At 51.8% G+C, this 27064-nt stretch overlaps 1 protein-coding gene across 1 annotated transcript in view; it reads left to right on the forward strand.

The window, feature by feature from the left end:
- GARNL3 (GTPase activating Rap/RanGAP domain like 3) overlaps nt 1-27064 on the forward strand; it is a 186595-nt gene that overhangs the window by 47981 nt on the left and 111550 nt on the right. Inside the window, exons 8-9 of the mRNA XM_069942740.1 lie at nt 379-405; nt 528-603. Coding sequence (XP_069798841.1) covers nt 379-405; nt 528-603 — 103 coding nt within the window. The remainder of the gene's footprint in view (nt 1-378; nt 406-527; nt 604-27064) is intronic.

The following is a 27064-nucleotide window of genomic DNA, read 5'->3' on the forward strand; positions in this document are numbered from 1 at the left end:
CCCCCTTGTTGCTGACCTGCCTTCTTGTTGCTGACCCTCCCCCGTTTTGCTGACCCGCCCCCTTGTTGCTTACCTGCCTTCTTGTTGCTGACCCTCCCCCGTTTTGCTGACCCGCCCCCTTGTTGCTGACCTGCCTCCTTGTCGCTGACCCTCCCCCGTTTTGCTGACCCGCCCCCTTGTTGCTGACCTGCCTCCTTGTCGCTGACCCTCCCCCGTTTTGCTGACCCGCCCCCTTGTTGCTGACCCGCCCCCTTGTTGCTGACCCGCCCCCTTGTTGCTGACCCTCCCCCTTGTTGCTGACCCTCCCCCTTGTTGCTGACCCGCCCCCTTGTTGCTGACCTGCCTTCTTGTTGCTGACACATCTTTCTCTGTCTTTAGGATCTGCTGGTCTTAGAGGAGCAGGAGGTGAGTGGTCGGAGTAATGAGTGGCAGTGCGGCCTCCCGGTGCCCGGGGTGCAGACAGCGCCTCTAGTGGACGGGAAACATGGGGGAGAAATTACTCTGCTTTTCTTTCTACTTTTTTTTAGGGTTGTGTGAATTTTAAGTTTGGAGTTCTGTACGCCAAAGACGGTCAACTCACCGACGACGAGATGTTCAGTAACGGTAAGAAGGCGGGGGCAGTAATACTGGAGGAGCGGGGGCAGTAATACTGGAGGAGCGGGGGCAGTAATACTGGAGGGGAGGGGACGGGGGCAGTAATACTGGAGGGGACGGGGGCAGTAATACTGGAGGAGCGGGGGCAGTAATACTGGAGGAGCGGGGGCAGTAATACTGGAGAAGCGGGGGCAGTAATACTGGAGGAGCGGGGGCAGTAATACTGGAGGAGCGGGGGCAGTAATACTGGAGGAGCGGGGGCAGTAATACTGGAGGGGACGGGGGCAGTAATACTGGAGGAGCGGGGGCAGTAATACTGGAGAAGCGGGGGCAGTAATACTGGAGGAGCGGGGGCAGTAATACTGGAGGGGAGGGGGCAGTAATACTGGAGGAGCGGGGGCAGTAATACTGGAGAAGCGGGGGGCAGTAATACTGGAGGGGAGGGGGCAGTAATACTGGAGGAGCGGGGGCAGTAATACTGGAGGGGAGGGGGCAGTAATGCTGGAGGAGCGGGGGCAGTAATACTGGAGGAGCGGGGGCAGTAATACTGGAGGGGAGGGGGCAGTAATACTGGAGGGGAGGGGGCAGTAATACTGGAGGGGAGGGGGCAGTAATACTGGAGGGGAGGGGGCAGTAATACTGGAGGGGAGGGGGGCAGTAATACTGGAGGGGAGGGGGCAGTAATACTGGAGGGGAGGGGGCAGTAATACTGGAGGGGAGGGGGCAGTAATACTGGAGGGGAGGGGGCAGTAATACTGGAGGGGAGGGGGCAGTAATACTGGAGGGGAGGGGGCGGGGGCAGTAATACTGGAGGGGAGGGGGCAGTAATACTGGAGGAGCGGGGGCAGTAATACTGGAGGAGCGGGGGCAGTAATACTGGAGGGGAGGGGGCAGTAATACTGGAGGGGAGGGGGCAGTAATACTGGAGGAGAGAGGGTGGGGGCAGTAATACTGGAGGGGAGGGGGCAGTAATACTGGAGGGGAGGGGGCAGTAATACTGGAGGGGAGGGGACGGGGGCAGTAATACTGGAGGAGCGGGGGCAGTAATACTGGAGGAGAGAGGGTGGGGGCAGTAATACTGGAGGGGAGGGGGCAGTAATACTGGAGGAGAGAGGGTGGGGGCAGTAATACTGGAGGGGACGGGGGCAGTAATACTGGAGGGGACGGGGGCAGTAATACTGGAGGAGCGGGGGCAGTAATACTGGAGGAGAGAGGGTGGGGGCAGTAATACTGGAGGGGAGGGGGCAGTAATACTGGAGGAGAGAGGGTGGGGGCAGTAATACTGGAGGGGACGGGGGCAGTAATACTGGAGGGGAGAGGCAGGGGCAGTAATTATGGAGTGGAAAGGGGGTGGGGGCAGTAATACTGGAGGGGGCAGGAGGTCTATCCTACTCTTCAACGTATTTAGGGCGGCCTCCCGGATGGTCTTGTGGCCCTGCCCATCACTCGGTCGCCCTCACTGTACCTATCCTTTTGCACAAGTCTCGCCTCACCCGTGCCTCAGGCGTTCCCCCCCCACACGGTGTACCTCACCCGTGCCTCAGGCGTTCCCCCCCCACACGGTGTACCTCACCCGTGCCTCAGGCGTTCCCCCACACGGTGTACATCACCCGTGCCTCAGGCGTTCCCCCACACGGTGTACCTCACCCGTGCCTCAGGCATTCCCCCACACGGTGTACCTCACCCGTACCTCAGGTGTTCCCCCACACGGTGTACATCACCCGTGCCTCAGGCGTTCCCCCATGTGGTGGTACATCACCCGTACCTCAGGCGTTCCCCCACACGGTGTACATCACCCGTACCTCAGGCGTTCCCCCACACGGTGTACCTCACCCGTACCTCAGGCGTTCCCCCACACGGTGTACATCACCCGTGCCTCAGGCGTTCCCCCACACGGTGTACATCACCCGTACCTCAGGCGTTCCCCCACACGGTGTACCTCACCCGTGCCTCAGACGTTCCCCCACACGGTGTACATCACCCGTGCCTCAGACGTTCCCCCACACGGTGTACATCACCCGTGCCTCAGGCGTTCCCCCATGTGGTGGTACCTCACCCGTGCCTCAGGCGTTCCCCCACGTGGTGGTACCTCACCCGTGCCTCAGGCGTTCCCCCATGTGGTAGTACCTCACCCGTGCCTCAGGCGTTCCCCCACACGGTGTACCTCACCCGTACCTCAGGCGTTCCCCCACACGGTGTACCTCACCCGTACCTCAGGCGTTCCCCCACACGGTGTACATCACCCGTGCCTCAGGCGTTCCCCCACACGGTGTACATCACCCGTGCCTCAGACGTTCCCCCACACGGTGTACATCACCCGTGCCTCAGGCGTTCCCCCACACGGTGTACATCACCCGTACCTCAGGCGTTCCCCCACACGGTGTACCTCACCCGTGCCTCAGGCGTTCCCCCATGTGGTGGTACCTCACCCGTGCCTCAGGCGTTCCCCCACACGGTGGTACATCACCCGTGCCTCAGGCGTTCCCCCACACGGTGTACATCACCCGTACCTCAGGCGTTCCCCCATGTGGTAGTACCTCACCCGTGCCTCAGGCGTTCCCCCACACGGTGTACCTCACCCGTGCCTCAGGCGTTCCCCCACACGGTGTACATCACCCGTGCCTCAGGCGTTCCCCCACACGGTGTACCTCACCCGTACCTCAGGCGTTCCCCCACACGGTGTACCTCACCCGTACCTCAGGCGTTCCCCCACACGGTGTACATCACCCGTACCTCAGGCGTTCCCCCACGTGGTGGTACCTCACCCGTGCCTCAGGCGTTCCCCCACACGGTGTACCTCACCCGTGCCTCAGACGTTCCCCCACACGGTGTACATCACCCGTGCCTCAGGCGTTCCCCCACACGGTGTACCTCACCCGTGCCTCAGACGTTCCCCCCACACGGTGGTACATCACCCGTGCCTCAGGCGTTCCCCCCCCACACGGTGTACCTCACCCGTGCCTCAGGCGTTCCCCCACACGGTGTACATCACCCGTGCCTCAGGCGTTCCCCCACACGGTGGTACATCACCCGTGCCTCAGGCGTTCCCCCACACGGTGTACATCACCCGTGCCTCAGGCGTTCCCCCCCACACGGTGGTACATCACCCGTACCTCAGGCGTTCCCCCACACGGTGTACATCACCCGTACCTCAGGCGTTCCCCCACACGGTGTACATCACCCGTGCCTCAGGCGTTCCCCCCACACGGTGGTACATCACCCGTGCCTCAGGCGTTCCCCCCCCCACACGGTGTACATCACCCGTGCCTCAGGCGTTCCCCCCCCCCACACGGTGTACATCACCCGTGCCTCAGGCGTTCCCCCCCCCCACACGGTGTACATCACCCGTGCCTCAGGCGTTCCCCCACACGGTGTACATCACCCGTACCTCAGGCGTTCCCCCACACGGTGGTACCTCACCCGTGCCTCAGGCGTTCCCCCACACTGTGTACCTCACCCGTGCCTCAGGCGTTCCCCCACACGGTGTACATCACCCGTGCCTCAGGCGTTCCCCCACGTGGTGGTACCTCACCCGTGCCTCAGACGTTCCCCCACACGGTGTACATCACCCGTGCCTCAGGCGTTCCCCCCACACGGTGGTACATCACCCGTGCCTCAGGCGTTCCCCCCACACGGTGTACATCACCCGTACCTCAGGCGTTCCCCCACACGGTGTACCTCACCCGTGCCTCAGGCGTTCCCCCCCCACACGGTGGTACCTCACCCGTGCCTCAGGCGTTCCCCCACGTGGTGGTACCTCACCCGTGCCTCAGGCGTTCCCCCATGTGGTGGTACCTCACCCGTGCCTCAGGCGTTCCCCCACACGGTGTACATCACCCGTGCCTCAGGCGTTCCCCCCACACGGTGGTACATCACCCGTGCCTCAGGCGTTCCCCCCCCACACGGTGTACCTCACCCGTGCCTCAGGCGTTCCCCCCCCACACGGTGGTACCTCACCCGTGCCTCAGGCGTTCCCCCACACGGTGTACCTCACCCGTGCCTCAGGCGTTCCCCCACACGGTGTACCTCACCCGTGCCTCAGGCGTTCCCCCACACGGTGTACCTCACCCGTGCCTCAGGCGTTCCCCCACACGGTGTACCTCACCCATGCCTCAGGCGTTCCCCCACACGGTGTACCTCACCCGTGCCTCAGGCGTTCCCCCACACGGTGTACCTCACCCGTACCTCAGGCGTTCCCCCACACTGTGTACATCACCCGTGCCTCAGGCGTTCCCCCACACTGTGTACCTCACCCGTGCCTCAGGCGTTCCCCCACACGGTGTACCTCACCCGTGCCTCAGGCGTTCCCCCACACGGTGTACATCACCCGTGCCTCAGGCGTTCCCCCACACGGTGTACCTCACCCATGCCTCAGGCGTTCCCCCACACGGTGTACCTCACCCGTGCCTCAGGCGTTCCCCCACGTGGTGGTACCCCCAGGGTTGGCAGCATCTGGAGCAGGCCCCGTTCCCCTGAGGTGGTATGGGGTATTGCGGAAACGCTCAGTCCCATACAGCTGGTACAGCTGACTTATCGGAGCCCCCTGATCTGCGGACACCCAGACACCTCTGTTCTCTGGTGGGCACTGCCTATATTGTGGTCTGTCGGGTGGTACCTCCTGATATTGATTTACTGTCTCTGTACTCATAGACTGACGTCGTTTTTCTTGGACAGCGGTAATCTGTGTCTCCAAATTTTCAAGGTTTTTCTGGTCATACCCAATCAATAATTCAGGAAATATTTTAGAGCATGCTCCACCTGCTTCCTCCCATTTATTACATAAAACTGTATCTCCGACAGGGAATGAGGGGAAAACGTGTATTCGAAGCCCCCGAGGTATCAGGTTTTTAGCATAATACTGCTCAAGTCAGATCTTGTTCCACCATGTTCTTGGCCGTTTAAAAAGCAAATCCTACAGTCGCCTCTGATCTGCCAACACGTCATTATTAGTATAAATACTGGGCACCTGGGACAGCCAATTATTGTCTCTGCTTTTCCAGTCCGTATTACTATATCTCAGCAGACCTTAAACCAAGACAAAAACCTATATTAAGTCTACTGACCAAAAATCTACTTATAAGGGTTCAGATCATATATATATATATATACTACCAAAGAAAAATTCAATACCAACTGATTTTTCCAAAACCTTAATTCTTTATTAGTTCATAAATCCCAAAGTAATCCCATAAAAAGAACATGAACACAATGGACAATTAAAAACAATGGGTGCAGGGGATCATAACAACATACAATTATAATCTAAATAAATGATGCAAGACAATGGGGAGACAACAGATGGTAAAAATATAGGATTGAGAGAACGTGTAGTATTTAGTCCTCCAGACCACTAAAAGTCCCAACCTTTACATATAACAGTTTGAATTGATAAAGATAAAGATACTATAAAATATACTATATAGTAGGCTATAAATGCAATAATACATAAAAATAATTGATAAAAGATAGTTGATTTCAAAATTTGTGCAACAAATCCATATATAAAAATACAAGATTCTCAGTGTAATCCCGCTGGGTATCGGCCAATCCTGTATTTAGCATCAGTTCAAACATGTGATTGAGGCCACAGATGGAAAGCGCTAGAAGTCACAGTTATAGGAGCTGTAGTCCCACTATTGGATGTTTATCTCAACGCTCCCGATGCCCGGTGTAGCGGGACACCGAATATCTGGCAGATCAGTTCACATAGATCAGTTCACGTTTAATGTGGCGATACAAAGTATGCGACATGGCGTCTGTGACGCCGCTCACCCGTCCGAGTTGGTAGCTGCTGTCATGGCTCTCTCCCTCCTGCGGAGGCTCTTAGTTACGGTCACTTGATCTGACCTGGAGAGGCTCTTGCAGTACGTCCTCGTGGTATTGGCGTCCGCGCGCTGTTCTGTATCCCGGCCTCGTTCTCACTCTCACCTCGGATGTCTCCGTCTAGGGTGAGATGCTGATAGGGATAATGGGTGATTGCCGTAAGTTGGTCGGGTGAAAAGGAGTAATGGGGGCCCCCCCATAGCGGTATAACTTGTAGTAATAAGAATTTCTCTGATAAACACGTTATATGATATGCCAAACGCGTTTCATGGTTATACTGATTAACCCCTTCGTCAGTGGCGGTGATGGACAATAGCAGTGATGGCCTACCTGGGGGATAGTTATACTTGGTCTCTCATTGGTATCTCATCAGTCTCTCATTAGTCAGATTGAGGAACACGGTAGGTTCCAGAGACATTTGATAATACAAAACAGATAAATAAACGTATGTTGCAAACATATATTAGGTTACTATAGTGTGTTTCAATGAACATATATTCTAAAGGCGTCTAGAAAGGACGTACTATATAAATAAATCCAAATAAAACTCTAAATAAAATCTGAATAAAAAGCGTATATCAAAAGACGCTCATGTGAACAGGGATCAATGTATTCATTTGTATGGTCAAAGAGAGCTCATGAAATGGTGAACGCATAAATCTATATATATATATCTAAATAGATGGATCTATAGATGAATGAACGAACAAACAGACAGAATAATGCATGAACAAACATATTGGTAGTAACACCGGTTTGGTTCAAATTTCTTCTATTTCTAGACATATCTAACATACGACGATTATTCTGTTTGTTTGTTCATTCATTCATCTATAGATCCATCTATTTAGATATATATATATATATATATATATATATATATATATAGATTGCTCTCTTTGACCATACAAATGAATACATTGATCCCTGTTCACATGAGCGTCTTTTGATATACGCTTTTTATTCAGATTTTATTTAGAGTTTTATTTGGATTTATTTATATAGTACGTCCTTTCTAGACGCCTTTAGAATATATGTTCATTGAAACACACTATAGTAACCTAATATATGTTTGCAACATACGTTTATTTATCTGTTTTGTATTATCAAATGTCTCTGGAACCTACCGTGTTCCTCAATCTGACTAATGAGAGACTGATGAGATACCAATGAGAGACCAAGTATAACTATCCCCCAGGTAGGCCATCACTGCTATTGTCCATCACCGCCACTGACGAAGGGGTTAATCAGCATAACCATGAAACGCGTTTGGCATATCATATAACGTGTTTATCAGAGAAATTCTTATTACTACAAGTTATACCGCTATGGGGGGGCCCCCATTACTCCTTTTCACCCGACCAACTTACGGCAATCACCCATTATCCCTATCAGCATCTCACCCTAGACGGAGACATCCGAGGTGAGAGTGAGAACGAGGCCGGGATACAGAACAGCGCGCGGACGCCAATACCACGAGGACGTACTGCAAGAGCCTCTCCAGGTCAGATCAAGTGACCGTAACTAAGAGCCTCCGCAGGAGGGAGAGAGCCATGACAGCAGCTACCAACTCGGACGGGTGAGCGGCGTCACAGACGCCATGTCGCATACATAAAGCATACTTTGTATTGCCACATTAAGCGTGAACTGATCTGCTTGATATCGGGGGCCTCGCTACACCAGGTATGGGGAGCGGTGAGATACACATCCAACAGTGGGACTACAGCTCCTATAACTGTGACTTCTAGCGCTTTCCATCTGTGGCCTCAATCACATGTTTGAACTGATGCTAAATACAGGATTGGCCGATACCCAGCGGGATTACACTGAGAATCTTGTATTTTTATATATGGATTTGTTGCACAAATTTTGAAATCAACTATCTTTTATCAATTATTTTTATTTATGATTGCATTTATAGCCTACTATATAGTATATTTTATAGTATCTTTATCTTTATCAATTCAAACTGTTATATGTAAAGGTTGGGACTTTTAGTGGTCTGGAGGACTAAATACTACACGTTCTCTCAATTTCATTCTTCTTGCCCATTTCTAGGTAAGGCCCTTTAGTTTCACCTCGACCCAATTAGCTACTGAAACTGTGAGCTGCACCTATATATATTTTCTCTTTCACAAAAATATAGGATTCCAAAAGGTTCAATTCATATGCCATAAAGTGCGGGGTGCCTATTTAGTAAACCAATGCTCCCGAGTCTAGGTACTGGGAGTAAATAAAGTGGCTTAAATTGCCAAAGAACAATCCTGTACTCAGACCATTTCACCTATGGAACACACCATCCCCCATTTCACCTATGGAACACACCATCCCCCATCACTGCATCCCCTGCACCTCACCCTCCAACGCGTTTCGTCAACCTTTTTCAAGGAGTGGTGAGGAATACAGGGCTGGGCAGGTTTAAATACCTAGTGTTGCTTACCTTGGCCAATAACAAACCGTGATTTTTAATTATCGAGCGCTCCGATGTCATGCCGCCCACCCACCCGGGACCGCGCCAGTCGTCAGCCCACATCACCGAGGGGCCTTAGGACCCTTATTAAAAGGACCTGGCTTGGAAGGGTTACATGAGTGATATTGTTGAAGACGCGGCGCATGCATGTCCCTACTTGCGACCCAAGTGCGTTCTTCAGGGCCAAATCCCCTCCAATGAAGCAGGTACTGCAAAGAACTCTGGACCCAACGAGAATCCAGAATTCTCTCCACCTCGTACTCCAGCTCCCTTGAATGACCAAGGGAGCAGGGAGGACAGATGGCAACACCGGATTAACATATCTTTTTAATAGTGATTTATGGAACACATCATGGATCTTCATACTCTTCGGCAATTGCAACTTAAAAGAAACAGGATTAATGATCTTTAGAATTACATAGGGACCGATGAATTTCGGCGACAGTTTACCAGATGGGGTTCTCAATTTCAAATTTCTGGTAGAGAGCCATACCTTATCCCCCACCCTGTATTCTGGGCCAGATATGCGTCTTTTATCAGATAGTTTTTTAGAACTTTCTTGGGCTTTAACCAGGTTCTGCAGAGCCCGGGCCCAAACTGTGCACAGTCTTTTGTAAATCTGTCAGGAACCGGACAGCAGGACAATACAAGACAGTGAGCCCTGACGCTGAACCCCGCCCACTGTCCCTACCTGCTTGCCGCAATCCGCCCTAAGATGGCAACTGGGCGGCGGTCCCTGTACTGGCTTGGTGGGACACAGAGACAAGACAGACAGACAAGACACAATAAAGAATGGTCGACAGTCCGGGTCACAACAATCGGGCAGAAAAGTGCAAAATCACAATCCAAAGGCAAGGTCAATAAACAGGCGATATGGTCAGGGGCAGCAGCTAGCAGGAATGGTCAGAGATACAAAGCAGGAGAGTCAGAATAAACAGAGCAAGAGAAACAGAACCAGGCAGAGACGCGCTCAATATCCGGCAGTGAGAGGCAGAGACTAGATCATTATCCGGCAGTGAGAGGCAGAGACTAGATCATTATCCGGCAGTGAGAGGCAGGCAGAGACGCGCTCAATATCCGGCAGTGAGAGGCAGAGACTAGATCAATATCCGGCAGTGAGAAGCCGGCAGAGACTAGATCAATATCCGGCAGTGAGAGGCCGGCAGAGACTAGATCAATATCCGGCAGTGAGAGGCAGAGACGCGCTCAATATCCGGCAGTGAGAGGCCGGCAGAGACTAGATCAATATCCGGCAGTGAGAGGCCGGCAGAGACTAGATCATTATCCGGCAGTGAGAGGCCGGCAGAGACGCGCTCAATATCCAGCAGTGAGAAGCCGGCAGAGACTAGATCATTATCCGGCAGTGAGAGGCCGGCAGAGACTAGATCAATATCCGGCAGTGAGAGGCCGGCAGAGACTAGATCACTATCCGGCAGTGAGAGGCCGGCAGAGACGCGCTCAATATCCGGCAGTGAGAGGCCGGCAGAGACTAGATCAATATCCGGCAGTGAGAGGCAGAGACTAGATCAATATCCGGCAGTGAGAGGCCGGCAGAGACGCGCTCAATATCCGGCAGTGAGAGGCCGGCAGAGACGCGCTCAATATCCGGCAGTGAGAGGCCGGCAGAGACGCGCTCAATATCCGGCAGTGAGAGGCCGGCAGAGACGCGCTCAATATCCAGCAGTGAGAAGCCGGCAGAGACTAGATCACTATCCGGCAGTGAGAGGCCGGCAGAGACTAGATCACTATCCGGCAGTGAGAGGCCGGCAGAGACTAGATCAATATCCGGCAGTGAGAGGCAGAGACGCGCTCAATATCCGGCAGTGAGAGGCAGAGACTAGATCAATATCCGGCAGTGAGAAGCCGGCAGAGACTAGATCAATATCCGGCAGTGAGAGGCAGAGACGCGCTCAATATCCGGCAGTGAGAGGCCGGCAGAGACGCGCTCAATATCCGGCAGTGAGAGGCAGGCAGAGACGCGCTCAATATCCGGCAGTGAGAGGCAGGCAGAGACTAGATCATTATCCGGCAGTGAGAGGCCGGCAGAGACGCGCTCAATATCCGGCAGTGAGAGGCCGGCAGAGACGCGCTCAATATCCGGCAGTGAGAGGCAGAGACTAGATCAATATCCGGCAGTGAGAGGCCGGCAGAGACTAGATCACTATCCGGCAGTGAGAGGCCGGCAGAGACGCGCTCAATATCCGGCAGTGAGAGGCAGAGACGCGCTCAATATCCGGCAGTGAGAGGCAGAGACGCGCTCAATATCCGGCAGTGAGAGGCCGGCAGAGACTAGATCAATATCCGGCAGTGAGAGGCCGGCAGAGACGCGCTCAATATCCGGCAGTGAGAGGCCGGCAGAGACGCGCTCAATATCCGGCAGTGAGAGGCAGAGACTAGATCAATATCCGGCAGTGAGAGGCCGGCAGAGACTAGATCACTATCCGGCAGTGAGAGGCCGGCAGAGACTAGATCAATATCCGGCAGTGAGAGGCCGGCAGAGACTAGATCAATATCCGGCAGTGAGAGGCAGAGACGCGCTCAATATCCGGCAGTGAGAGGCAGAGACTAGATCAATATCCGGCAGTGAGAGGCCGGCAGAGACGCGCACAATATCCGGCAGTGAGAGGCCGGCAGAGACTAGATCAATATCCGGCAGTGAGAGGTCGGCAGAGACTAGATCAATATCCGGCAGTGAGAGGCCGGCAGAGACGCGCTCATTATCCGGCAGTGAGAGGCCGGCAGAGACACGCTCAATATCCGGCAGTGAGAGGCGGCAGAGACTAGATCAATATCCGGCAGTGAGAGGTCGGCAGAGACTAGATCAATATCCGGCAGTGAGAGGCAGAGACGCGCTCAATATCCGGCAGTGAGAGGCAGAGACTAGATCAATATCCGGCAGTGAGAGGCAGGCAGAGACTAGATCAATATCCGGCAGTGAGAGGCAGAGACTAGATCAATATCCGGCAGTGAGAGGCAGAGACTAGATCAATATCCGGCAGTGAGAGGCAGAGACTAGATCAATATCCGGCAGTGAGAGGCAGAGACGCGCTCAATATCCGGCAGTGAGAGGCAGAGACTAGATCAATATCCGGCAGTGAGAGGCAGAGACTAGATCAATATCCGGCAGTGAGAGGCCGGCAGAGACTAGATCAATATCCGGCAGTGAGAGGCCGGCAGAGACTAGATCAATATCCGGCAGTGAGAGGCCGGCAGAGACGCGCTCAATATCCGGCAGTGAGAGGCAGGCAGAGACGCGCTCAATATCCGGCAGTGAGAGGCAGAGACTAGATCACTATCCGGCAGTGAGAGGCCGGCAGAGACTAGATCACTATCCGGCAGTGAGAGGCCGGCAGAGACTAGATCAATATCCGGCAGTGAGAGGCAGAGACTAGATCAATATCCGGCAGTGAGAGGCAGGCAGAGACGCGCTCAATATCCGGCAGTGAGAGGCAGAGACTAGATCAATATCCGGCAGTGAGAGGCCGGCAGAGACTAGATCACTATCCGGCAGTGAGAGGCCGGCAGAGACGCGCTCAATATCCGGCAGTGAGAGGCAGAGACTAGATCAATATCCGGCAGTGAGAGGCAGAGACGCGCACAATATCCGGCAGTGAGAGGCCGGCAGAGACGCGCACAATATCCGGCAGTGAGAGGCAGGCAGAGACTAGATCAATATCCGGCAGTGAGAGGCCGGCAGAGACACGCTCAATATCCGGCAGTGAGAGGCAGGCAGAGACTAGATCAATATCCGGCAGTGAGAGGTCGGCAGAGACTAGATCAATATCCGGCAGTGAGAGGCAGAGACTAGATCAATATCCGGCAGTGAGAGGCAGAGACTAGATCAATATCCGGCAGTGAGAGGCAGGCAGAGACGCGATCAATATCCGGCAGTGAGAGGCAGAGACTAGATCAATATCCGGCAGTGAGAGGTCGGCAGAGACTAGATCAATATCCGGCAGTGAGAGGCCGGCAGAGACGCGCTCAATATCCGGCAGTGAGAGGCAGGCAGAGACGCGCTCAATATCCGGCAGTGAGAGGCAGAGACGCGCACAATATCCGGCAGTGAGAGGCAGAGACGCGCTCAATATCCGGCAGTGAGAGGCCGGCAGAGACTAGATCAATATCCGGCAGTGAGAGGCAGGCAGAGACTAGATCAATATCCGGCAGTGAGAGGCCGGCAGAGACTAGATCAATATCCGGCAGTGAGAGGCCGGCAGAGACTAGATCAATATCCGGCAGTGAGAGGCAGAGACTAGATCAATATCCGGCAGTGAGAGGCCGGCAGAGACTAGATCAATATCCGGCAGTGAGAGGCAGAGACTAGATCAATATCCGGCAGTGAGAGGCAGAGACGCGCTCAATATCCGGCAGTGAGAGGCAGAGACGCGCTCAATATCCGGCAGTGAGAGGCAGAGACGCGATCAATATCCGGCAGTGAGAGGCAGAGACTAGATCAATATCCGGCAGTGAGAGGCAGAGACTAGATCAATATCCGGCAGTGAGAGGCAGAGACTAGATCAATATCCGGCAGTGAGAGGCAGAGACGCGCTCAATATCCGGCAGTGAGAGGCAGAGACTAGATCAATATCCGGCAGTGAGAGGCCGGCAGAGACTAGATCAATATCCGGCAGTGAGAGGCAGAGACGCGCTCATTATCCGGCAGTGAGAGGCCGGCAGAGACTAGATCAATATCCGGCAGTGAGAGGCCGGCAGAGACTAGATCAATATCCGGCAGTGAGAGGCCGGCAGAGACTAGATCAATATCCGGCAGTGAGAGGCCGGCAGAGACGCGCACAATATCCGGCAGTGAGAGGCCGGCAGAGACTAGATCAATATCCGGCAGTGAGAGGCAGAGACGCGCTCAATATCCAGCAGTGAGAAGCCGGCAGAGACGCGCACAATATCCGGCAGTGAGAGGCCGGCAGAGACTAGATCAATATCCGGCAGTGAGAGGCCGGCAGAGACTAGATCAATATCCGGCAGTGAGAGGCCGGCAGAGACGCGCTCAATATCCGGCAGTGAGAGGCAGAGACTAGATCAATATCCGGCAGTGAGAGGCAGAGACTAGATCAATATCCGGCAGTGAGAGGCAGAGACTAGATCAATATCCGGCAGTGAGAGGCAGAGACTAGATCAATATCCGGCAGTGAGAGGCCGGCAGAGACTAGATCAATATCCGGCAGTGAGAGGCCGGCAGAGACTAGATCAATATCCGGCAGTGAGAGGCCGGCAGAGACGCGCACAATATCCGGCAGTGAGAGGCCGGCAGAGACGCGCTCAATATCCAGCAGTGAGAGGCCGGCAGAGACGCGCACAATATCCGGCAGTGAGAGGCCGGCAGAGACTAGATCAATATCCGGCAGTGAGAGGCCGGCAGAGACGCGCTCAATATCCGGCAGTGAGAGGCAGAGACTAGATCAATATCCGGCAGTGAGAGGCCGGCAGAGACTAGATCAATATCCGGCAGTGAGAGGCAGAGACTAGATCAATATCCGGCAGTGAGAGGCCGGCAGAGACTAGATCAATATCCGGCAGTGAGAGGCCGGCAGAGACTAGATCAATATCCGGCAGTGAGAGGCAGGCTGGCAGACACTATATAGGAGACCAGGGGGCCGGTGCAGGAGCTGATAGGACCAGACCCCTGATCTCCTCAGAACACCTGGGGCAAGAGAAACCTGACTGGCAGGGAGAACCGTCTATCAGACCAGCTAACAGCATCAGAGTTAACTCCGGAGTGGCCAGTATCTCAGGCAAAGCGGGTGTGGCTGAACAAACAGCAGGAAATAGAGCAGTGTTCAGACAAGGCTCAGGATACGCACAAACATACAAAAACACTGAATCAGCGCCATCTCAGGCGTGCAGCATGAGCCAAGGGGCGCACGGAGTTCGGCACAGGCACATTCATGACAAAATCCTTTCAGCGGATGGGTTAATTGACTCAGCGGCATGAATGGAAGAGTACCTAGGATTAAATCCGAAATTGCAAAAGAAAGGCGACATCTTGAGAGACTGATTTTCACGATTATTTAGGGCAAACTCAGCTAAAGGTAAATATTCCTTCCATTTGTCCTGAGAACCTGCAACAAGACATCTTAAGAACTGTTCCAATGACTGGTTTACTCTCAGTTTGCCCATTAGACTGAGGATGGAACGCTGAGGAAAAGGACAAGGATATACCCAGGCGACCACAGAATTCTCTCCAGAACTTAGATACAAATTGTACCCCCCTATCAGAAACAATATTTTCGGGAACCCCATGCAGGCGGAGAATATGATTAACCCTTTAAGGACGTGGCCCATTTTCGTTTTTACGTTTTCGGTTTTTCCTCCTTGTGTTTAAAAGGCCATAGCACTTGCATTTTTCCACCTAGAAACCCACATGACCCCTTATTTTTTGCGTCACTAATTGTACTTCCCAATGACGGCTGAATTTATGCATAAACTACACTGCGAAACCAGAAAAAAATTCAAAGTGTGGTGAAATTGAAAAAAAAAACGCATTTCTTTTATTTGGGGGAAATGTGTTTTTACGCCATTCGCCCTGGGGTAAAACTGACTTGTTATGCATGTTCCTCAGGTCGTTACGATTAAAACGATATATAACATGTATAACTTATATTGTATCTGATGGCCTGTAAAAAAATTCAAACCGTTGTTAACCAATATACGTTCCTTAAAATCGCTCCATTCCCAGGCTTATAGCGCTTTTATCCTTTGGTCTATGGGGCTGTGCGAGGTGTCATTTTTTGCGCCATGATGTGATCTTTCTATCGGTACCTTGATTGCGCATATACGACTTTTTTGATCGCTTTATATTACATTTTTTCTGGATTTGATGCGACCAAAAATGCGCAATTTTGCACTTTGGGATTTTTTTGCGCTGACGCCGTTTACCGTACGAGATCAGGAATGTGATTAATTAATAGTTTGGGCGATTACGCACGCGGCGATACCAAACATGTTTATTTATTTATTTATTTGTTTACTTTTATTTAAAACCTGGGAAAAGGGGGGTGATTCAGACTTTTATTAGGGGAGGGGGCTTTTTACTATTAACAACACTTTTTTTTTTTTTTTTTACACATATACTAGAAGCCCCCCTGGGGTTAGGGTTATTCCCCCCTGGGGTTAGGGTTATTCCCCCTGGGGTTGGGGTTATTCCCCCCCCTGGGGTTAGGGTTATTCCCCCCCTGGGGTTAGTGTTATTCCCCCCCTGGGGTTAGTGTTATTCCCCCCCTGGGGTTAGTGTTATTCCCCCCCTGGGGTTAGGGTTATTCCCCCCCTGGGGTTAGGGTTATTCCCCCCCTGGGGTTAGGGTTATTCCCCCCCTGGGGTTAGGGTTATTCTCCCCTGGGGTTAGGGTTATTCCCCCCCTGGGGTTAGGGTTATTCCCCCCCTGGGGTTAGGGTTATTCCCCCCCGGGGGTTAGGGTTATTCCCCCCCTGGGGTTAGGGTTATTCCCCCCCCTGGGGTTAGGGTTATTCCCCCCTGGGGTTAGGGTTATTCCCCCCCCCCCTGGAGTTAGGGTTATTCTCCCCTGGGGTTAGGGTTATTCCCCCTGGGGGACTTCTAGTATATACACTTGGATCTCTCATTGAGATCTCTGCAGCATAGATATGCTGCAGAGATCCATGAGATCGGCACTCGTTTGCTTTCGGCTGCTGCAGCCGAAAACGAACGAGTGCCGAGCCGAGGATGGCGCCATCTTGGACGCGTCCCCGGCCGGCATCAGTAACGGAGATCGCTCCTCCGGGACAAGGTCCCGGAGGAGCGATCTCCCCCACTAGACCCCAGGGAAACGTTGCCTCCGGTAATCGGAGGCAGCTGTCAACTTTGACAGCTGCCTCCGATTAGCTAATTAGCGGGCACGGCCATCAGACCGTGCCCGCTAATAGCAGCGGTCCCGGGCTACTCGCGGCACCCGGGATCGCGGCACTTCAAAGCTTTGAAGTGCAAGTGAGGACATATGACGTACGCATACGTCCTATGTCCTTAAGAGGTTAATACACAGAGAAGCCAAGCTACGTGCATTAGGGAGTTTACTAAGAGGGGTTAGGTGACACATTTTAGAGAATCTATCGATGACCACCTAAATCACTGTCTTCCCCTTGGAGACTGGTAGATCAGTTATGAAATCCATAGAGATGTGGGTCCAGGGCCGAGTAGGCACTGGCAAAGGTTGAAGAAGTCCCTCCGGCAATCTACGAGACACCTTTGATCTAGCACAGATCTCACATGCATCCACAAACAATTTCGTATCTCTGGCCCAAGATGGCCACCAATAATGACGAGCTAAAAGATATCTAGTTCCAGCAATGCCTGGATGACCCGCTAATACAGAGCAGTGGGTTTCTTCAAGAACTTTTAGACGAAGATTCGGGGGAATGAAGAGTTTGTTTTCTGGGGTGTTCCTAGGGGCCATAGCTTGTGAGTCTACCACTTGGGCAGCCAGATCGGGCTGCAATATGGCTACCACCACCCCAGGGGATAAAATGGTTTCAGGGAATGCTACTGATTTCAAAACTACATGATAAAGCGTCTGCTTTTACATTCTTGGAGCCAGGCCTGAAAGTTACCTCAAAATCAAATCGTGTGAAAAAGAGCGCCCATCTGGCCTGCCGAGGAGTAAGACGTTTAGCTTTATCTAGATAAACAAGATTCTTGTGATCAGTCAAAACCTTAAAGGGGTACTTTTTTGGGGGGACCGGGGAGGAGGTGGCTGAAATAAAAGACGTCCACTTACCTCCCTGGTTCCAGCATCGGGTCACTCATCGCGGCGCTCCGGTCCCCGGTTCCCAGCCGCTTCTGGGTGTCCGACGCCGTCCGAGACGCTACGTCTCAGGGCCGCTCAGCCACTCAGTTAAGTAGGCGGGATCTGAGCGGACTTCAAACGGATCCCGCTTCCTTCACTGAGTGGCTGAGCAGACCTGAGACGTCACGTCTCGGGCCCGCATCAGAAACCCGGAAGCGGGGACCGGAGCGCCTTGATGCGGGACCCGCCGCTGGAACCGGGGAGGTAAGTGGACGTCTTTTATTTCAGCCACCTCCTCCCCGGTCCCCCCAAAAAGTGCCCCCCCGCCGGAGCACCCCTTTAATTTTGTGCCCAGCCCCTTCTAAAAAATGCCTCCATTCGTCAAAGACCCATTTTATGGCAAGAAGTTCTCTATTGCCTATATCGTAGTTACATTCAGCTCTAGAGAACTTCCGAGAGAAATAGGCTATGGGTTTGAGATTGGTGAGTGTCTCTGAGCCTTGTGAGAGAACAGCTCCCACCCCCACCTCTGAGGCATCCACCTCAACAATGAAGGGTTGCTCGAAGTCTGGTTGAACCAATACTGGAGCCACAGAAAAAGACCTTTTAAGTTTGTTGAATGCCAGAACAGCTTCAGGAGTCCAGTTTACCAAATGCGCTCCCTTTCTAGTCATATTAGTAAGAGGTTTGGCAATTACGGAAAAACCTTTAATAAACTTCCTATAATAATTAGCGAATCCCAAAAATCTTTGTAAAGCTTTAAGACTGTTGGGACGCTCCCACTTTTCAATTGCTGCTACTTTAAGGGGATCCATTTCAAAAGAAATGGAGGTGATTTTGTATCCCAAAAATGAAACCTCCTGAACACCGAATTGGCATATCGACAATTTAGCAAACAAATGGTTTAACCGCAGCAGTTCCATAACTTTACGAACATTGTATATGTGGGACGACCAATCAGGAGAGAAAATCAATATATTGTCCAAATACACCACTAAGAAACGACCCAGGTACTCACAAAATACATCATTCACAAAATGTTGGAACATGGCAGGGGCATTGCATAGCCCAAAGGGCATCACAAGATATTCGAAGTGTCCCTCAGGGGTATTAAAGGCGGTCTTCCACTCATCCCCCTCTTTTATCCTGATCAGATTATAGGCTCCACGCAGATGAATCTTAGAAAACCATTGAGCCCCCACAATCTGATTAAATAAATCCGGAATCAATGGAAGAGGATGTTGGTTTTTAATAGTGATTTTATTCAATTCCCAAAAATCTATGCAGGGACGTAGACCGCCATCTTTCTTACCAACAAAGAAAAACCCTGCCCCTAGTGGAGAGCAGGAAGGACGAATGTGACCTTTGCGTAAACTATCCTTGATATATTCACGCATAGCCTCCCTTTCTGTCCTAGACAAATTAAACATCCGGCCTTTAGGATATCTAGACTCAGGAATTAATTCAATGGCACAATCGTATGGACGGTGAGAAGGTAACTCGTCGACTGATTTTTCGTCAAACACATCAACAAAATCAGATAAGAATTCGGGGATCTCCCCTTCCAATGAAGAACATTCAGTTTGATGCAAAGAAATACAATGGGAAGCACATCCCGGTCCCCATTGAATGAGTTCCCTGTTTGACCAATCAAACACTGGGTTATGCTGGGTCAACCATGGCAACCCCAAAATAATGTCTGAGGACAAATTATCCATAACCAAAAAATCAAGAAACTCAGAATGAATAGACCCTACTTTTACCTCAAGATGGGGGGTGATATATCTCACATTACCCTGCGCCAGTGGTGTAAAATCCGCCCCAGTGATACTCAGCAGGCACTTAAGCTGAAGCGGACTTACCCCCAGACTGGACCAAAAACCAGAATCAATAAAATTAGCAAATGCCCCAGAATCGATATGGGACCATCCTGAAATACTTCTTTCCCCTAAAGAAAGAGTAATAGGCACCATCAATTTATTCTTTCTATCGAGCGGTACCTGTGCGCCTGAATGACCCCCTCGATAGTCACTCAGGCGCTGGAGTTTTCCGGCGGTGAACCAATTCTGGAGGTACACTCCCGAATACGATGTCCAGCTTTGCCACAGTATAGACACAGATTATGCTGCAATCGATAGGCACATCTTGTCTTAGCATCAGTGGCTCCAATCTGCATGGGTTCTTCTTGGGGTAATGACAGAGAAGGAGCCGGTTTAGGAGGAGAAAAAACAGAGGATGAGGACTTACAAGGACCAGTGGTTACTCTCTCTCTACGTCTCTCCCGCATGCGCCTATCTACCCTTATTGCTAACGACATGATCTCCTCTAAGGACTCAGGAGGCGGATAAGCCACTAATAAATCTTTTAATTGATCAGAGAGACCTACACGGAATTGGTCATTCCAACCGGATGGGATGGACCACTGGCGAAATTCTGCGCAATAGTCCTCTACTGGTCTCTTTCCCTGTGGTAGCGAGGTCAATTGGCGCTCGGCCACTGCGGTCCTATCAGGGTCGTCATACAACAGGCCAAGGGCTGAAAAAAAAGTCAACAGAACTTAGCTCAATGGCGTTTGGAGGTAGGGAAAATGCCCATTCTTGTGGTGGTCCTTGCAGAAGGGACATTATAATTCCCACTTTTTGGCTCTCGTCCCGAGAGGAACGTGGACGTAACCGAAAAAATTATTTACACCCCTCCCTGAAGGTTCGAAAATCCTTCCTATCCCCCTTAAATTTCTCCGGGAGCTGTACAGGTGGTTCGGGAGGAGAAGGGGTCGTCATAGTCACCTGACGGGGAGCAGCCTCCTGTTCCTGGACACGTTCCGCAAGACCTTGCACCAACGTGTTCAGGTTTTGCATCTGCTCTACCAATGTCTTAATGGGATCCATGATAACCCTCGGGAGACGTATATATATTGGGCTGGCTATTATGTCACGACTGGCTAGTACAGACCGGACGGAGACAGTGGGCCCTGATCTGAATCCACCCACTGACCCTACCTGCTTGCCTCGGCCGACCCTAAACGGTCACGGACAACCACAAAGACAATCCCTACGCTGGATAGGTGTAACACATAAAACGCAGACAGACAGACAAACACAATAATGGGAGGTCAACTAGCCAAGTCAGAAACCGAACGAGCAACGCAGTACAGAATCAGGAAGAAGCGGGTAGTCAGGGGACAGGCAAAATGTCAGAATCCAGGTAGAGCAATATAGAAGGGAGAAGGCAGAATGCAAGGAATAACTGGGAAACTTGGATCAGCAGAACCAATAGCCAGCAAAGTGAACTGGCAGTGAAAACACTTTATACTGGGTCAGGAAGCCGGACCAGCACACCATTGGTCCGACCTTCTGATCCCAGATACACAGCAGCTGGCATGCTACAGACTGAGTGGCGGAGCGATCCGCCTCTCAGCCCGAGCGTGCTGCCGTTCAGCTGCACAGTCTGGGCGTCCGCCACGAGTGACACAGAGCCGCGGCGTCCCTGGTTACCAGGGCCGCCGTCGGGTCTCCGTGACGTCACCCGGCCCGGGCGGCTGCGTCGGCGCTGAGTCCTAGCGCCGACAGAAGGATCCGGGACCGAAGAAGACACCGCAGGAGCCCCGGCAGGTGAGTTCCTAACAGCCGCCCTCCAAAAGGGGCAGTGTTATTTTATAATAGAAAATAGATATTAGAAATAGATAATAGAAAAAAAATTATTTTTTTCTTAGATATTAAACTAAGTGTGCGGTAAAAATAACGTTATACATGTATTCTCTGGTAACTACGGCTACGGTGATACCAAATTTGTATATTTAGGATGAGGCTTTAAATGGAAATCTCTTAGCTATACCTGGGTACTGTCTAATTAGAGAGAGTGATGGGACAGCTGTCCGTGAGGATCAACCAAGACACGGGAAAGCTCCTTCAGTGTTCACGCTGATCTACTCTATTAAGTGAAAATGATGATTGTCCCCAGCTGTCCCAGACGCCATCTGTAGTCATGGATCCTCAGACCCTAAAGAAAAGAGCAGGAAAGAACAAAGTCTCCGAGTAATAAAATATAGTAAATAGAGCGAGGGTATCTATCCCCATAGCTGCTTCTACAGCACGTACACACTGTAAGACTATAGGATGGAGGAACAGAGACAAGATGGCCTCTCACAGCACGTACACACTGTAAGACTATAGGATGGAGGAACAGAGAGACAAGATGGCCTCTCACAGCCTGTACACACTGTAAGACTATAGGATGGAGGAACAGAGACAAGATGGCCTCTCACAGCCTGTACACACTGTAAGACTATAGGATGGAGGAACAGAGACAAGATGGCCTCTCACAGCACATACACACTGTAAGACTATAGGATGGAGGAACAGAGACAAGATGGCCTCTCACAGCACATACACACTGTAAGACTATAGGATGGAGGAACAGAGACAAGATGGCCTCTCACAGACTGTACACACTGTAAGACTATAGGATGGAGGAACAGAGAGACAAGATGGCCTCTCACAGCCTGTACACACTGTAAGACTATAGGATGGAGGAACAGAGACAAGATGGCCTCTCACAGCCTGTACACACTGTAAGACTATAGGATGGAGGAACAGAGACAAGATGGCCTCTCACAGCACGTACACACTGTAAGACTATAGGATGGAGGAACAGAGACAAGATGGCCTCTCACAGCCTGTACACACTGTAAGACTATAGGATGGAGGAACAGAGACAAGATGGCCTCTCACAGCACGTACACACTGTAAGACTATAGGATGGAGGAACAGAGACAAGATGGCCTCTCACAGCACGGACACACTGTAAGACATAGGATGGAGGAACAGAGACAAGATGGCCTCTCACAGCCTGTACACACTGTAAGACTATAGGATGGAGGAACAGAGACAAGATGGCCTCTCACAGCCTGTACACACTGTAAGACTATAGGATGGAGGAACAGAGACAAGATGGCCTCTCACAGCCTGTACACACTGTAACACTATAGGATGGAGGAACACAGAGACAAGATGGCCTCTCACAGCCTGTACACACTGTAAGACTATAGGATGGAGGAACAGAGACAAGATGGCCTCTCACAGCCTGTACACACTGTAAGACTATAGGATGGAGGAACACAGAGACAAGATGGCCTCTCACAGCCTGTACACACTGTAGACTATAGGATGGAGGAACAGAGACAAGATGGCCTCTCACAGCCTGTACACACTGTAAGACTATAGGATGGAGGAACAGAGACAAGATGGCCTCTCACAGCCTGTACACACTGTAAGACTATAGGATGGAGGAACAGAGACAAGATGGCCTCTCACAGCACGTACACACTGTAAGACTATAGGATGGAGGAACAGAGACAAGATGGCCTCTCACAGCCTGTACACACTGTAAGACTATAGGATGGAGGAACAGAGACAAGATGGCCTCTCACAGCCTGTACACACTGTAAGACTATAGGATGGAGGAACAGAGACAAGATGGCCTCTCACAGCCTGTACACACTGTAAGACTATAGGATGGAGGAACAGAGACAAGATGGCCTCTCACAGCCTGTACACACTGTAAGACTATAGGATGGAGGAACAGAGACAAGATGGCCTCTCACAGCCTGTACACACTGTAAGACTATAGGATGGAGGAACAGAGACAAGATGGCCTCTCACAGCCTGTACACACTGTAAGACTATAGGATGGAGGAACAGAGACAAGATGGCCTCTCACAGCCTGTACACACTGTAAGACTATAGGATGGAGGAACAGAGACAAGATGGCCTCTCACAGCCTGTACACACTGTAGGACTATAGGATGGAGGAACAGAGAGACAAGATGGCCTCTCACAGCACATACACACTGTAAGACTATAGGATGGAGGAACAGAGACAAGATGGCCTCTCACAGCACGGACACACTGTAAGACTATAGGATGGAGGAACAGAGACAAGATGGCCTCTCACAGCCTGTACACACTGTAAGACTATAGGATGGAGGAACAGAGACAAGATGGCCTCTCACAGCCTGTACACACTGTAAGACTATAGGATGGAGGAACAGAGACAAGATGGCCTCTCACAGCCTGTACACACTGTAAGACTATAGGATGGAGGAACAGAGACAAGATGGCCTCTCACAGCCTGTACACACTGTAAGACTATAGGATGGAGGAACAGAGACAAGATGGCCTCTCACAGCACGTACACACTGTAAGACTATAGGATGGAGAAACAGAGACAAGATGGCCTCTCACAGCCTGTACACACTGTAAGACTATAGGATGGAGGAACAGAGACAAGATGGCCTCTCACAGCACGTACACACTGTAAGACTATAGGATGGAGGAACAGAGACAAGATGGCCTCCCACAGCACGTACACACTGTAAGACTATAGGATGGAGGAACAGAGACAAGATGGCCTCTCACAGCACGTACACACTGTAAGACTATAGGATGGAGGAACAGAGACAAGATGGCCTCTCACAGCCTGTACACACTGTAAGACTATAGGATGGAGGAACAGAGACAAGATGGCCTCTCACAGCACATACACACTGTAAGACTATAGGATGGAGGAACAGAGACAAGATGGCCTCTCACAGCCTGTACACACTGTAAGACTATAGGATGGAGGAACAGAGACAAGATGGCCTCTCACAGCCTGTACACACTGTAAGACTATAGGATGGAGGAACAGAGACAAGATGGCCTCTCACAGCACATACACACTGTAAGAACTATAGGATGGAGGAACAGAGACAAGATGGCCTCTCACAAGCACATACACACTGTAAGACGATAGGATGGAGGAACAGAGACAAGATGGCCTCTCACAGCCTGTACACACTGTAAGACTATAGGATGGAGGGAACAGAGACAAGATGGCCTCTCACAGCCTGTACACACTGTAAGACTATAGGATGGAGGAACAGAGACAAGATGGCCTCTCACAGCCTGTACACACTGTAAGACTATAGGATGGAGGAACAGAGACAAGATGGCCTCTCACAGCACGTACACACTGTAAGACTATAGGATGGAGGAACAGAGACAAGATGGCCTCTCACAGCCTGTACACACTGTAAGACTATAGGATGGAGGAACAGAGACAAGATGGCCTCTCACAGCCTGTACACACTGTAAGACTATAGGATGGAGGAACAGAGACAAGATGGCCTCTCACAGCCTGTACACACTGTAAGACTATAGGATGGAGGAACAGAGACAAGATGGGCCTCTCACAGCCTGTACACACTGTAAGACTATAGGATGGAGGAACAGAGACAAGATGGCCTCTCACAGCCTGTACACACTGTAAGACTATAGGATGGAGGAACAGAGAGACAAGATGGCCTCTCACAGCCTGTACACACTGTAAGACTATAGGATGGGAGGAACAGAGACAAGATGGCCTCTCACAGCCTGTACACACTGTAAGACTATAGGATGGAGGAACAGAGACAAGATGGCCTCTCACAGCACATACACACTGTAAGACTATAGGATGGAGGAACAGAGACAAGATGGCCTCTCACAGCCTGTACACCTGTAAGACTATAGGATGGAGGAACAGAGACAAGATGGCCTCTCACAGCCTGTACACACTGTAAGACTATAGGATGGAGGAACAGAGACAAGATGGCCTCTCACAGCCTGTACACACTGTAAGACTATAGGATGGAGGAACAGAGACAAGATGGCCTCTCACAGCCTGTACACACTGTAAGACTATAGGATGGAGGAACAGAGACAAGATGGCCTCTCACAGCCTGTACACACTGTAAGACTATAGGATGGAGGAACAGAGACAAGATGGCCTCTCACAGCACAGCACAGATGGCCTCTCACAGGATTATAGGATTTGTAATGTGGTGCTGTAATCCTGCTAGGGATGCACGATGCACCGAAATATCGATAATACTATCGATATTTCAGGCAAAAAAACGATTTGGTACCAGGATTTCCTGGTATCAATACTTTATATTAAGCTGCCTAATAACGCAGCTTAACATAAAGTATAGAGCAGAGAACACAGCCGGCGGCTAGCAGAGGGCCGGCCATGTTCTCTGAGTGCTGCCCCCTGGCGTCACTTCCTCCTCCTCCGCCCCTTCCTCCGCTCACTGCAGGGATAAGTTATAGCCGCACACAGCGATCGCTAGTGACGGCTATATAACTGTAAAGATGCGTATAACGTACGAGAAATACCTTTATGTAGCAGTTCCTCTGTGTAAGCTCTCCGAAGTCACGAGAGCATATACTCACACCAGTGCAAACTTTGCAGGTAAACTTTGGCTTTTTATTATGGTAACTCGTACAGGACACAATAGTAAGACGCTCACAGGCTGATACGTGTTCTCATCTCAGTCCAAACCATCCGACCTCACGGCGGACGTTTCGGAGGATAGGCTCCTCCTTCTTCATGCGCATGGAACTGCTACATAAAGGTATTTCTCGTACGTTATACGCATCTTTACATATATGATTGCTTAAGTTACTTCGGACATAGTGGGTGTCCGGGATGATGCGGATGGACTTCACATTTCATAAATTTAGTGCGGTGTTGGTTATTTATTGTGACGGCTATATAACTGTGCAGATGCCGCTGTCACAACTGACCCATCCTGAGCCTCTCCAGAAGCAGTGGGGGTCTGCTACCATGTGTAACAGCCCCCCGCTGCTAATGACCCGCAGCCTGTCACACCGCAGCCTCCCGTCACACCTCAGCCTCCCGTCACACCGCAGCCTCCCGTCACACCTCAGCCTCCCGTCACACCGCAGCCTCCCGTCACACCTCAGCCTCCCGTCACACCTCAGCCTCCCGTCACACCTCAGCCTCCCGTCACACCTCAGCCTCCCGTCACACCGCAGCCTCCCGTCACACCGCAGCCTCCCGTCACACCTCAGCCTCCCGTCACACCTCAGCCTCCCGTCACACCTCAGCCTGTCACACCTCAGCCTCCCGTCACACCTCAGCCTGTCACACCTCAGCCTCCCGTCACACCTCAGCCTCCCGTCACACCTCAGCCTCCCGTCACACCTCAGCCTCCCGTCACACCGCAGCCTCCCGTCACACTGCAGCCTGTCACACCTCAGCCTGTCACACCTCAGCCTGTCACACCGCAGCCTGTCACACCTCAGCCTCCTGTCACACCGCAGCCTCCCGTCACACCTCAGCCTGTCACACCGCAGCCTCCTGTCACACCGCAGCCTCCTGTCACACCGCAGCCTCCTGTCACACCGCAGCCTCCTGTCACACCTCAGCCTGTCACACCGCAGCCTCCCGTCACACCTCAGCCTCCCGTCACACCTCAGCCTCCCGTCACACCGCAGCCTCCCGTCACACCTCAGCCTCCCGTCACACCTCAGCCTCCCGTCACACCGCAGCCTCCCGTCACACCGCAGCCTGTCACACCGCAGCCTGTCACACCGCAGCCT

This window comes from Dendropsophus ebraccatus, chromosome 10 (assembly GCF_027789765.1).
Source record: "Dendropsophus ebraccatus isolate aDenEbr1 chromosome 10, aDenEbr1.pat, whole genome shotgun sequence".
In the NCBI taxonomy this organism is placed as follows: Eukaryota; Metazoa; Chordata; class Amphibia; order Anura; family Hylidae; genus Dendropsophus; species Dendropsophus ebraccatus.